Source organism: Carassius carassius, chromosome 8 (assembly GCF_963082965.1).
Source record: "Carassius carassius chromosome 8, fCarCar2.1, whole genome shotgun sequence".
NCBI lineage: Eukaryota > Metazoa > Chordata > Actinopteri > Cypriniformes > Cyprinidae > Carassius > Carassius carassius.
In genome coordinates, this window is record NC_081762.1 from 20,576,594 (window position 1) to 20,591,122 (window position 14,529).

Sequence of the window (14,529 nt, forward strand, 5' to 3'; positions counted from 1 at the left end):
TCATACCAGTGACAGCTTTTGTGACTTTTTTGTAACAAAAAGAGTTTAATGGTACCTCTCCAATATATATCTCAATGATAACTGCATAAGAAGGATTTTAACAGAGATTTTGCGTTAGATTTGAGGTTCACACTAACAAATACTTGTAGCCAGGAATATTGTGTGGTCTGGTCTAGAAAACAGTTCCTCTTGGCCACCTCAGGGGTCTTATTACTCTCTTGTCCTTCATTATTCATATGCACAGACCTGAAAGGCACCACCAGGCGACTGTAGGCCAGGGGCAAGTCAGTCTATCTCCAACAAACACAATTGACTCATATATCTTTATATAATATTAGGTTATTTTGCTCCCATAGCTGTAGAATCAGGCAGACTGTAGCCCCATGTTTTAATCTGTTTACCAAAACAAACTTTTACCAAATGAAGAAAAATAGACCTGACCCATCTCAGTTAGATTCATTATTATGAGAAACGTGTTTAAAGGAGTCGTAGAGTGCTTTGAAGCTTTTCACAGAACAATAGGTTTCTTTCACTTATAGGCATGCAACTGCGTGCACACAAGACAAAGTTAGCTGGACTGAGAGGGACGTGACATTGTAAAGAAAGGCCTTATATGGACATGATTTGGCACGTTTCATGCTAATTAGTAGCGGTGGACACACACCTCATTGTTTTGAACAAATCAGATGAATCAACATTTCAACGAAAGGTAGGAACAAATCTATGCAGATTAATTAGTTCATAGGCTAACAGGGTAGTTGGTGTATTAGGTGGCATGTAGTTGGTAAGTGGAAGGTAGCCTAATGTAAAAGCTATATACACTAAAAAAAAATTAAAAAATACTTTGGAGTTAATTTGCTAGGTGTTCTCTAGTTATGATGTCCTCATTCAAAATAAGCTTTTGCTAATAACATTTATTTGATGTCCTATTGTCCGCCAGGTGAAAAGCATGTCTGGTTGTTTGGAAAAGCATAATTTGATTCATCCTTCATGTCCATAGCACACATTGTTCAGGATGAGTTACAATTTACAGTTTAATACTGTTACTGTTAATTATAGTAATAATAGTGATTCTTGCCTTAGCAAACACCACAAAATGTGAAAGGATGGAGCAATCACATCAGAATGTTTCCTGGAAACGTGACAAGTGTGGGTGGATCTATTTTGGTTCCTCTATTTAGGACGTGTTTTTAAAGAGTCCTGAAGTGAATAATTGCTGTTATAGGACTGTGAGTGTGTGAGCTGACCCCTCCGTTAATGAGATTGTCATTAGGTTGGTTCCACAGAGCATTCATAGGAGGCACACCAAAATTAAAGAGAAAGACTTAAATCCACTGCAGCCTAGTTACTATTTCAGAAACACTTTAGATGTCAAGAACATGATAGAAACTTTCAAGTGATTAACCATATGCACCTTAACCTTATAAAGCTTACTATATCATATTTGAGTTTCAACATGATCACATGCATTTTGTCATCTGATTGATCGTTTATATTATTAAGTTAAAAGCCTTCAGGTTGTCTTTCTGCTGTGAAATCTATAATGGTTTTTAATATAAAGTAAACATAAGAATAAATGTAATATTGTTAGTAATATTTCCAGATGAATACTACACAGTATTTGGCTCTCAAGATGCTTTGGCCTGACCTCCACTCAACACACCAGGCTTGGCATATTTACCACACACACACACATCTCCCTCATTCTGACACTCACACAGGAGATTATGAAATCATCCTGTTGATGAAACTTGGCTTGGATGATGTGGGCTCCCACACACAATCACACTCGACTCGGTGCAGTGAGTAGAAGCTCAGAGCGGTCCACTGCCTCTCGCCTCTCTGCTCAGGCTCAAGCTGACAGAGGGCTTCACGTTCGCCTCGGGGGGAGACAGTCCGAGCGTTGATTTAATTTCACAGTATAGTTACTGCTCAGACACTTAAGCGAAACAGAGGATAAAACCGAATGGCCTTTCCTGACATCACGGAGGTTGACCTAAATGAACTGATGCATGAGGAGGCAGAGGATGTCTTTGATGATGACGGTAGGGTCACGCTGGGACGGGGTGGGAAGTTTAGGCCGTGGTTGTGTTGATTCCTGTGGAGATGTGGTTTTCATGTGTCATATCTTAACAACAGTGTCGAGTGGGTGTTCACTCCTGGTTGTGCTGAAGTACATTAGTAGATCTGTTTGATAACTCGGATGAGCATGTAGCTGTAGAGCTGAAACATCGCAGCTGTTTGCATTTCATGTGCATTTCATAAGGTTGTGCATGATCAGACATGTCCCTTTGAGTGATATCTGCTGTTTGATATGCCAAAGCAGAGAAACGGGATGCTTGTTGATCTTCTGGAGGGCAGAAATTTCCCCTCTTTATGAGATTTGCATAAATTAACATACTGTAAGAGTTCTGAAGAACATTTACTGTAAGGGTACTCCTAAATGACTCTTTGGAGCAGCACAAACAGAATGTAAAAAGATGTAATGACTGCTTTTTTATGTAAATGGAGTTTCAAGTAGATGAATGTAATATGACTTTCTCTCCATGAGCATTATAAATGTTGCCAACAAAGAGCACAACCGCTGTGATTTGTGCTAAGGTATTATTACAATTTAAAATAACAGTTTTCAGTTTTAATATATTTTAAAATGTCATTTATTCCTGAGATGGTAAAGCTGAATTTTAATCCACATGATCCTCCAGAAATCATTCTAATATAACGATTTGGTCCTTGAGAAGCATTAAATATTATTTTCAGTGTTGAAAACAGCTGTGCTGCTTAATATTTCTGTGGAAATCACAATTCAAGTAAAAAGAACTGCATTTATTTGAAATAGAAATCTTTTGGAACAGTGTAAATGTCTTTACTGCTTTTTGATCAATTTAATGCATCCTTGCTGAATAAAAGTATTAATTTCTTAAAAAATGTTTAGTGATCTCAAACTTTTGAAAGGTAGTGAGTAGTGGGAGAATTTAAAATCATTTGTGTTTTTGGGTAACATTGCCAATATCATATCGTTTTGTTGCTTATTTGGTTTTGAAGGCTTATTTGGCATCAAAGTCTGCAAAAAATCTAAACTGTTAGCTCAACATAAACATGACTTCACTGGTAAATTTGTCCTTTTAAAACCTGTTTATAGTCTGGCAGATGACGAGTGCTTTGTCTGTGATATGCTGTCTTAAACATTTTGTCATCTCCATCCAGCACTGAAGAACTGAATGTTCAGATTTAACTGCTGTTAAACCCTTTTACCTGCTGCCTCTATGAGAACAAACGTTTGTCTGTGTATGATAAAATAGAGAGAAAGAATAGTATGAAAGTGATTTATTTCACTCAATCCTTGACTGTAAATTATGAGTGAGATCTTTGTCTTTTCCCTCTAGGGTTTAAACTGTAGGAGCAGCATGTTCCTTGAGTTTGGATTGGGTGGAAATGTGTTGATGTGATCTATTTATAGACTGGGATTGAGTGAACGTGTTGGACATTACCCATCACTTTCACATGCTTTTAGAGAGCACTGTTTAAATGCAGAACCATGTGCCAAAACAGATAGTGTATATAGATATTTAAATATAATATACACAGATTTATGCTACTATGGTATCTCCATTGTGCATTATTGTGTTGCAGAAAGTAGTTTTCAGCTTATATACATTTGTGATATTTGAAATATATCAATGCACCCATGTTTTGGGGGACCTTGCTGACTTTGGTGTCCTATAGGCATTATAAATCCTAACCAAAGAAAACCTGTTTCTTATTTTTCAGATAACTGTAAGATTTGTTAGTCTAGTGCTACAACTTTTGTTTTTCTAACCTAAAATATTTTTAGTAAACCGCCTAAATTGACATAATATAAAATAAGTATAAACTGATAATTGAACCCCTGTTGTCCTCTCACATCAACACTGGCATATTTGTTAGTTTTTGACTGTTTTCACTTGTAAAATGTGTTTGATCTTTGCATATTTCGCTCCTGATTCAGACAAGACAACTTTTTCACTGAAGAAAGCAGTATTACATACTCATATTTAAGTTGGATGCTAAATTTCACTTCACAACACATTAACTGATGGACTGGAGTGGTATGGATTACTTATGGATTATTGTGATGTTTTTATCAGCTGTTTGGATTCTGACGGCACCCATTCACTATAGAGGATCCATTGGTGAGCAAGTGATACAATGCTGAATTTCTCAGAATCTGTTCAGATGAAGAGACAAGCATATCTTGGATGGCCTGAGGGTGATAGCAAATGATAGAAGGTGTGACTCGACTGGACTGACCCAATTTAGATGTGAATATTTCTGCCACAAACATCGATCATCGTGCATTTTATATGTGTTTTCTTTTGGAAATTCAAAATCCAAGACTCAACCATCCTCCAGTATTTAACCACCATCCAATAAAACCAGCTCATGAGAGTCCCTCAAATCTTTTCCAGTTCATTACAGGCCATCAAACTTTCTCGATCAAAAAGTGTTTGTGGAAACCAAATACACACTTGTGTCCTTTTGCATGTGCCTCATGTTATTCAAAGAGGGTTTTCATGTGGCCGCCTGCAGCCCCTGAAGTAGAGAGTGAAGTCTGTTCTCTGGTCCTGAAGCAGTATGAGTGCTGAGAATAAGCTCAGAATACCTGGGTCATGGTGACTAGTGGAGTCTTGGAAAGTAACATTCATTTACATTAGTCTCCAATATGTCAGCCTAACCTGACTAACTAAAATAAGTGCCACCTAAAGCAGTTACAACTGGGCACACTTAATATTATGACACCTAATTAAAATTCATGAGACTGTTTTATAATTATGTTCGCCCACACTTGTCAGATTGTTCCTTCTCTCCTTTTTCATCAGTATACAATTACAGCTGGTATCATGACTATATTGATTTTGCAGTATTACATGTAATCTCCTACCTAATTGTTAAAAGCATAAAATAAATAGTCAAGACTTTGGGAAATGTTTCTGTATTTTTATTTAAAGGTCTTTGCAACTTTATGATTGGCTAAGTGCTCGTGATATTGCTTCAGTGATATTGTAAGGTGGCAGAAAGCTGCTGTATATGTAAGAATTGCACTTAAGATGGATTTAATCATGTTTTCTGTCAATCAAATCAAGTCTGTGCAAAAATCAGTGTCAGATTACAAGTGATTCGTACACCCCTGATCTATGGCACTCAGGCTGGGGAAACTGTATCCCCTCTGGGGCTTCAGCAAAGATCGCTGTGGTGGCATTTGATTTCAGCCCTGATCGGCTCCATGTATTGATTCATGCAGCACAGGAGATTTACGGGTGTAGCCTGGCTTTCACTCAGCCTTTGGTAGAGATGTTATCTGCAGAACTACACAATGTGCTCGGTCATCATCACATCACGCTGTCCAAAGCTGCCAATGAAGAACTATGATGTCAGTGTCTATGTCAGCAAGGCAGGATTTATAGGAACAACAGCATCAACTGATGTCTTCTTATTATCAGAGGCTGATTTAGAGTGAGTGATGTAGCACTGAACGTTTCACACGGCTGTTTGAGTCATCACACCAGACACTTTTAACAATAACAAGATGAAAGTTACCATACGTTATAGGACTGATTATAAGAAATTTGAAATATGAAATTTGACTGGCTGAGCCTTGTTTAAAGTATTGGGGTGCATATTATCTATAAATAGTTACCCACAGTTAGACTAACTAACTATATTATTGCTGGAAGAATTTGTTTATTATAATAATAATAATAACTTATTATTAATGTTTTTATTACCAGTAATACATCAGATTATTTATCGCAGATATTTTATTATGTAATATATAATATTTTATAATAATATATATTGCAAGTCTTTTATGATTTTATTTTGCCATTGTTTTATAAAAGCAATAAGCCACTTAAGTCAGTTTATGAGTTAGTTTTCTTTTTCTTAATCAGCTTTATCTTTTTTCCAGTAAATATCTTAAAATATACAAAAGATACTAATACAATTAATTGACTGCTTACGCAAAGTCAAATATTTTAACTAACAAATATTAAATTTATAAAAAACAAAACAAACAAACAAACTTGAATGCTTTTGTTAGATTATGCTCTGAAAAATAGTAAGGAAAATGACAATGTTATTGATGCAATAACAAAGAAGCATAAAACCTCTCTTGCTGCAGCTTGCGTGCTTACGGTTTATCCATCCATGTAGCGTGTGATGCTCAGGGCAAATGTGTCAGAAGGAAGAAGCCATGACCTGGTCATAGCAACTCAGGACACATGTCCTCAAGTGCACAGAACAACATGTACAGCCTCAGGATGAGAGCAAAAGTACATGGAACTGCTGATTGCTTCTCTTTCTTTGAGCAGCCAGAGTAGTGTTTTTAAAGACAACTCAATTGAGAGATTCAGGTGTTATGTGTACAATGACTGTTGTGTGGGGGGTTGTGCATTACGGTGTGTTTTTTCCTCAACGCCACATGACGGAGGCCTCCATTGACCTACTTTAGACCAAACAAACAGAGCTTTCCACAGATACGAGTCTACGACTATATTCTTGTGCTGCACGGTGGGTGAAAACACACAATGTGGAGAGGTTGACAGATGAGCACTAACACTTCCTGGTTTGCTCTGAACCACCATTCAGTAGGAAAACATGATCCGCCATACCCTGGATGATTTTGTTTCTTTATGTCATTTACCACGACAGTACTGATCTCAATCTTACCGTGAACCTATTATGCAGACAGCAGCTTACCGAACACCTGGAGGCCCGGCTGTCCACAGACAGCTGTGTGGGTTTGGCACCGTGGGCTGCTACCTGCATCAGAGTCTGTCATTATAGGACCAAAGGCAGGAGATTAGCCACAGGGCACGGCAGCCTATAATCTAAAAACCCAGGTTTACTGAAGACCTTCAAACATCATGAAATATACACAGTTTTGCTGTGCTGCAGTTTCAAAGGGTTTAGGGGGAAATTTACAGCCTGACAATTTACTTAGAACTAGATTAATACGTTTTACAAGAATATGTGAGTGGTTCCCAGACATGCAAACTTTCTAAATAAGAGCTTTCTACTAGTGGTTCTTTACGTTTTTTGACCCCAACGATATTTGAAGTTCTGAAAATCCTAGTTTCTATTTTGTTTCTATTCTATTTCTGTCTTGACTGGATTTTTACAAACATTTTAGCTCAATACTCAAAGTGTTTAAAGAGTCTATTAATTTAAATTGCTTTTCTAGGTCTAGAAATCATGCTTTTAAAATTAGACTAAGTATTAAAAAAACTTTTTGTTGTGGGGGAGAATTAAAATAAGAAATCTCTTGATTGTTGATAATTTAAGCTTGTTTTAATATTTTAAACATAATTTCTTTATATTAAAAATAATATTTAATTTTTTTATATCATCTGTCTGTTACACACCTGGACTCATTTTGTGTGTTTTTGCCCCTGTGACCCAGTTTCTGTCTTCCGTGTTCGGTTTTGATTAGTTCCCAGGTGTGTCTATTCTATTTCCCCATGTGTTCCATGTCCCGGTTAATTTAGTCATGCCATCCACCTGTGTTTTCCCAATTATCGTTTGTACTTAAGCCTTGTCCTTTCAGTTCTGTTTTGTCGGGTCCACTTGTCCACTTGTCCACTTGTCCACTTGTCCACTTGTCCACTTGTCCACTTGCCACTTGCCACTTGCCACTTGCCACTTGCCACTTGCCACTTGCCACTTGTTATTTGTTACTTACCTTGCCTATGTATAATTTAATAAATCCTTGTTTCGTTTATCCCTCGGCTCTGTGTTCCTTCCAGCAGCGTAAGCCGTGACACTGTCTTATTTTAAGTCATATTGAGGCCACGCTAGATGTTTGTAAATATGTAAATACATAGAAATTCATTTGTAATTCAAATGTAATTCATACATACAATGACTTGAATACACATTTTCTATGATGTTTTTAATTTAATTACATTCATTTGGATATTTTTGGGGGGGCATCACAGTGTGTGTTACAAATTAAATCATGAAAGAATAAAAGCCTCACTAAAATAATTACATTCCTCAAGAGAAAACCTTAGTTGGTAGGTTGACATAATATATATATATATATATATATATATATATATATATATATATATATATATATATATATATAGATAGATAGATAGATAGATAGATAAATATTTTTGTTTCTCAAGAGAAAAAAGGGGAAAACATTTTTTTTGTTTTGTTAAAATATTAATATTTTAAAAAATTATCAAATCAGGTATGTATGTAATGTGACGACATGAAAAAACATGCACAAAATTACATTTAGTGCATTATTATGATTGCATAGGGAGATCTACAAGGTTGACCTTTATAAAGCTAGTAACAGAATACTTCCAAATTGTTAAAGTGATCATTCTATCAACAACTTCACACATACTGATCTTCAGCTGCGCTTGTCTGGCTGCTTTTCGTAACCTCTTGACCCCAATGGCATGCTTTAACCTATTTCTGTTTGTCTCTTCCAGTGGAAGTGATTGCAAATACCTGAGCTCATGTTTGCTGAGCAGAGCTACATAAGCATGTGTGAATGATTCCTGCTCAGTCTATATTTACAATAAGGAGCAGCATTAAATACCAAGACAGAATGAGTGGACTGTTATGTTTAAGTGCATGTCCAGTCTCGTTTATCTAAATAAGACTTCTAAGAGATGAGTGTAGTGACATTCCTTCACTGCATATTAACTCCGATCATTAGCCTTCTGTTTTCATTCATATTTCACTAACCTGTTTAAGACCAGTTGCAAGTGAATGGAGAAAGCTTTTTCTTCTGTATCAGGCTCCTGTAAGCCTGAGAACTGAGGCTCCAGTAAATATAGGTTCTCGTCAGGGGCTGCTGATGACAGCCATAATTACAGGATGAGGTGAGCAGCAGCTGAAAGAGAGGATGCATGTGGAGGTGTCTGTGCTGCACTGTCCAAGCCTGTCTGGATGCACTCAGCCTCTCCGACTATTATACAACACATTGCACCACACCATGTGAGAGTGATGTACCTCCAAGGTCAGGTGTAACCACAATGAGCTCAGCGGGAAGACTGGGACTTAAAGAAAGAGACATGATGTAAAGTGGCTTGCACAGTAACAGTCCCTAATTCAGCTGCTCAAACTTTAATGTGGTCATGCTGATTCTGCTATAAAGTGCAGCGCCTGCAAGGCACATTTCTTCCACCTACTGCAAAGACTTCAGCTTGGGGAACAGATCTGTGTGTTTTGCTGATAAAAAGATAAATGAGAGCGATATTTCATGCATAATTAATCCTTTTAATTGATCTCTTATCTGCCCACATTGTGTTTGAAATAACATACTAATACAGTAATACAGTCCCTAATGTTTTGGTTCCATTCATTCCAATTCAAATAAAAACTGCTTGTCTGTCTGCTTAAAGTCAATCATTGAAATTTAAATGACTGATCTTGACATGAATGTTGATGAAGGGTATGTAAGATTAACAGTGGCTACCTAAACTTCTAGTAGGACTGCATTTGTAAGATATAGAAGTTTGGAATAATTAAGATGAAATGTTATTGAATTTAATGATCACCACAGCTGCATTTATTTGAAATATAAAAACAGTAATACTGTGAAATATTATTACAATTTAAAATAACTGTTTTCCATTTGATTATATTTTCAAATTCAAAATTCCTGTGATGGCAAAGCTGTATTTTAAGAGCCCAAAATGCTGTAACAGATGCTACTTTCAGTGTTAGTAATGCACCACAACTGGAGTATAATGTCATTGTTTTACTCTACTGTATATTCTAAAAAAATATATGTATTTAATAATTTTTCAAGTTTTCAGATGGAAAAGTTTTATCCTTTGCCCATTTTAAAATTCAGTAAGGCTAACTTCTAAAATCCCTTTGCTTTATAAAGAACAACAACAAAATTATTTTCTTAAATAATATGTAAAAAAATATGAAGAAATACTTAAAACGCCAGTAATTAGGTGCCTTTCTTATGTATTTCTTCTTCATTCTTCAAATCAGCTTTGGTATTTTCCTGACTGTTCTTAAAATAGTACTAAAATTATATAGTTTATTATTAAAAAATGGTAGTTGTGCACCTATGCCTGTCCTAATTATAACAGTAAAAATATATGCTACAAGACTTCATGTATAATCATTCATAATCATAATCATGGTGCAGTTAATGAACCTGATGTCCAGTCCTTTTAAGCTCAGCTTAACACTGATACCCTGCTCTTTTGTTAAGACAGTATTCCAGCATTTACGTGGGTCAGTGGTCAGGCAGCTTGTGCTCTTTTCTATAGTGTGCAGGTTTCATGTTGCCTAAAGGTACACTAAGCTATTTTAAATATGCAAAACTCCTACAGACACATAGTTTAAGTAGCTTAAGATTCACTCTGACAGCTGAGCACATACCCCATTAATGCCAGCCCCTGATGTGGCACACTACAAGCCTCAAATCAGTCAAGGGTGAATATGACAAAACCGGGAGGCTCCGCCCACTACCACAGCGCTGCCTTCTGATTGGCCCGTGGCGGCTGTGAGGGAGCGCTACAAATCTCTAGTGTAGGCTACAACATTATGATTTTTGATCCGCTTCTGTTCTGTCGTGCTGGATGCGTTCAGTCGGCGAAGTCTGAGGTGCTGTCATTCAACACGTTTGGCTGTGATAGTTTTATTTAGCACACATCAGCACATCGAGGCGCAGAAAGGAGTAAGTGCTGTTTTGTTCGCATGGATGGAAGTGCTCAACTCGAGTCAATAACATTCACTGGGAATAAGTTTTCTGTCTCGAGCGGTGAGTAGCCTACGCTACATCATTTAAATGTGGATATTACAGCTCATTGTGGCGACATGCTGTTTTGCAGCGTGTGTTTGCTGGAGGGCTTTAACAAATGACAATTTTAAGGCATAACGTTAGTTGTGGTTGCCCACCAATTGTCATTGTTTTTTAATACATTGTGTATGTGATGAACTAATTAACTAGTTTTTAACTCTGCATTTATCTTCTCATATTTACTGTTTATATATCTATGATTCTGTATTATATACGTTTGTAAGGCACTGCGCGAGAGATTCTGCAGAAACCGGTCTGAAAGTATTTTCATATTATAAACTATATGTAATCTATCCTGCACTAAACTGAATCGGACTTCGCTTCTCCAACGAATCGTTCTTTTGAGTCGGATCTTTTCAATGAATTGGGTGAACCGGTTTAAAAAAAACAGTTTTCACTGGAATCTGTCTTAGCGATTTAGCATTTAATTGTTTGTATGAACGTTTTATCAGCACACAGTATGCAGAGCTGCATTTTTAAATGTCGCTAGGTGTAGATTAATTGTCGTATTGTTTAAATGTAAATTCAAATGATTGGTTCTGATTTACTTGTTTTATGAGCAGAATCATTGCTGAATCAAACTAAGCGGGTACACATGAAATTATAATAAACGTTATTATTAATAAAGCGTAATAAAAACAACATAGCACCATGTGTATGCTTTATCTGAACATGGATTGATTCTTTTATAACCGGTTCTTTGAAACCAATTGGTTCGAGAGAACTGATTCGTGGAAATGAATCTTACTTGCCATGGCTAATAGCTGCACTTTGTTGGCTCGTGCAAGTGTGATTAAAACAGATTGTGTCTTGAAATAAGACAAGCTGCCATCAGAAAACCAGCCTGATGTCTGTTTGAACCTGCTGGGGTATAATTTGGCAGCTGCCAGCTCAATATTTCATGAGCTCATATGGATGACACAGTGCCGTATGTTTACTTTCAGAAGGTGAAATTTAAGGTTACTTTTCTATATTGGAAGCTAATGTGACAGTGATTTGAGGTATTTGTTTATATATCAGATTATTGTGCAATAAACATAAAATATGTATTACTATAATTTGCAGTGCTTGAATGAATCAGTCTTATACTTTCATCTTGTTTCCAGTTGTCATATATTTTTTGCTTTGGATCAAAGTTTTTCCTGTTGCGATTTATCTCATAGCTGGTAGTTTTGGTTGAGAACTCTTTAATGAAGTTTTTATTAAAATTCCTTCCGGGAAAATGAATGAAAAAATAAAAAATACTTCCGAAACCAAGACCACTGAAAAAGTGGGTGGTCACGCATGGTTACGCTCTATTGGAGGGGGGTGTAAGAGCCTAGAGCTGCCAAAGCAGTGATAAATGAGCATCTCTCCAAATTTCATCTCTGAAGTTTGTTTTCACTGAATAAAGCCAGCTTTCCCCTCCCTATCATCACTCCAGCTCCCAGCTCGTTTTACTCTTATCTCTTCAATCTCAGCCTCTCAGAAATGTGGTTTAGTGTATATTAGATCACATTCTACTAACTGTTCTCCGTTTTACTTTTTTTTTTCTTTCTTTTTTTTCACCGTTTTATCTCAGTATCTCTGAGTCGGTGGGTTGCAAACTTGCAATTGTTTAAGTCGGACAGGCAGCATTGTGTGTTTGAATACAGTACATTTATGGCCGTATTTATTTGATACAAAAGAGCTCATTATGGCAAACTAGACGGTCCTTGATTCTTTTCTAAACTCTTAACAATGAGAATAATAATTGTTGATGCCTCATGCATATTTATTCTTTATCATAAAAACGGAGATGTTTGGATTTTGGGGAGCGGTAAAGTTGAAGGCAAAGTTTATGATTTCAGCAGAGCATGTTATTTCATATTTGTGAATTTCGCTGGATAAGGAAAAGCTCAGTGAAACTTGGCAGGCGTTCAGTAAGATGAGGCCGCTTTACTGCAGGCTCTTTCAAAAACATCCAATCTTATCTCTGGAACGGCTTTGAGCACATCAGCTTTATGAGTTGCTGTTAAGCTGTTTACAGTAATGTTTAGTCCTGGTGTTTTTCTTTAGGCTTTAGATGTTTACGTTTTCACAGCTGATAATCATTGAATTTTCCCCTTTGGGCGGTCATCAGTGTATAATCCTGCTCAGGAGGCCTTCCACCATTGCTAGCCAACTTGATTTAGATGTGACTGTTAACTGGCTTTCATTTGTCTATTTGGATTTATCTTGGTTCACATTGAGCTGAGGTATCTCTGACATAGATATAGGTTAATTGAGCTTATGGGGTTCATATGTGTTTGAAAGGCTCTCTCTCTCCAGTGATCCTGTACAGACAAATCCCTGTCCCAAAGTCTGACCCCTAGGGCCTGTGGAGGGGTATTTTAAGAAAAAGTGGAGGTAGAAAAGAAGTTGTTGATGAAAGCGAGATCTTAGAATCTTTTTAGTAGGTGGAGAAAGCGGGATGGAAGAGGTCTGGGTTTATTTATTGTCACTTTGTGTGTATGACAGGGGGCAGTGAGAGGTTTGGACTCACGTCACGGTCGTAAAGGGAGCTAAATCAAATCAGCGCGGTCATCAAGAGGCCTGCAGAGCGTCAGTGGTACTATAGAATCAGTCTCCACTGACATATGCTCTTTGTTGTCAGCTAACACTCAGCCAGTGTCAATCAAACAGCACTCTTAATGAATATATTGCTTCTTGTAATGTTAACAAGTACATGGTAATGAAATCGCATTGTCTGCATCAAGTGGAAAGTAGGTTTGTGTGGCTGATACAACATTTTGAATCAGGTTTATAAATGGTGTCCAGTACTTTTATTTTCATGTTTTTTTTTTTTTGTATCATTGATATTGATTTGTTTCTTCCATTCTGATTGAGTAGTTTAGCTCTGTTCCAAAACCTAGTGAACCGCCTACGCAGCTGCCTTCTAAGCGGGATTATTTGCTGCATGATATTGAAGAAAAATGTGATGTTAAATAATGCAGTACATATGATAAGATAATGTCTTGTGTTTAAAATTTGTCAGTTATAGCAAGCCGTTGCAATATGCATATTGCGATTTGCACATGTGCAGCATTTTATAGCCCTAAAATGCAACATAATAAAGAATAGAATACATTTATGTACAGCTGTCATTGGTCGATGTTGACTCGTTTTCCATTTTGGATGCTGTGCATTCTGGGCTCGCCTCATCCAGAAAAATGTATAAATGCGCTGCTGCCTTCAAATTTCCTCTTTTAAAGGTAGTGTTATAGATTTTGCATCATGAGTGTGTCCGTGGTGCGTTAAAATGCTGTCTAGGTAGGTGGCTGACTAGATTTTGGAACAGAGCTTGTGTTTTGTTCAGTTTCTGGAGAAAGGCAATATGAAGTGAATGACTTGGCTCCTTCTCTTCTTCACTCTCTCTCTTCCTAAACAGATGACATGTGCTTTTAGCTGTCATCAGTAGGGATACTATCCCATAATCCCCCCTGATAAACAGTGTTTGAATTTGAGCGCACTAAGGACAGGACACCCCTCGTACATCCGTTTTGCAGACAGTTATTGCATAGCGACACAATCTCTCAGCCCTGTGTTTAGTATTACAGTGGTTTATCCCTTAAACACAAGCTGATGAACTCAGTGTTTTTGTTTTTCCTTGTCTGTTTGCATAGGAGTTAGAAAGTGAGCGTAAATCTGATTGGTTGTGGTGCATTCGTCCTGAAATGTTATTGGCTGACTGAATTGAGGTC

At 37.0% G+C, this 14,529-nt stretch overlaps 1 protein-coding gene across 2 annotated transcripts in view; it reads left to right on the forward strand.

Annotated features, from left to right (window-relative positions):
• Positions 1–1,792: 1,792 nt before the first annotated feature.
• The window catches only part of ripor2 (RHO family interacting cell polarization regulator 2), a 47,114-nt gene continuing 34,377 nt past the window's right edge, over positions 1,793–14,529 (forward strand). The window contains exon 1 of one of the 2 annotated variants that reach the window (XM_059556581.1): positions 1,793–2,045. In XM_059556581.1, the coding sequence (XP_059412564.1) occupies positions 1,967–2,045 (79 nt within the window). In that variant the 5' untranslated portion in view covers positions 1,793–1,966. Of the gene's footprint in view, positions 2,046–10,572; positions 10,790–14,529 lie in introns of those variants that run through there. The other variant, XM_059556582.1, reaches the window with a different exon arrangement.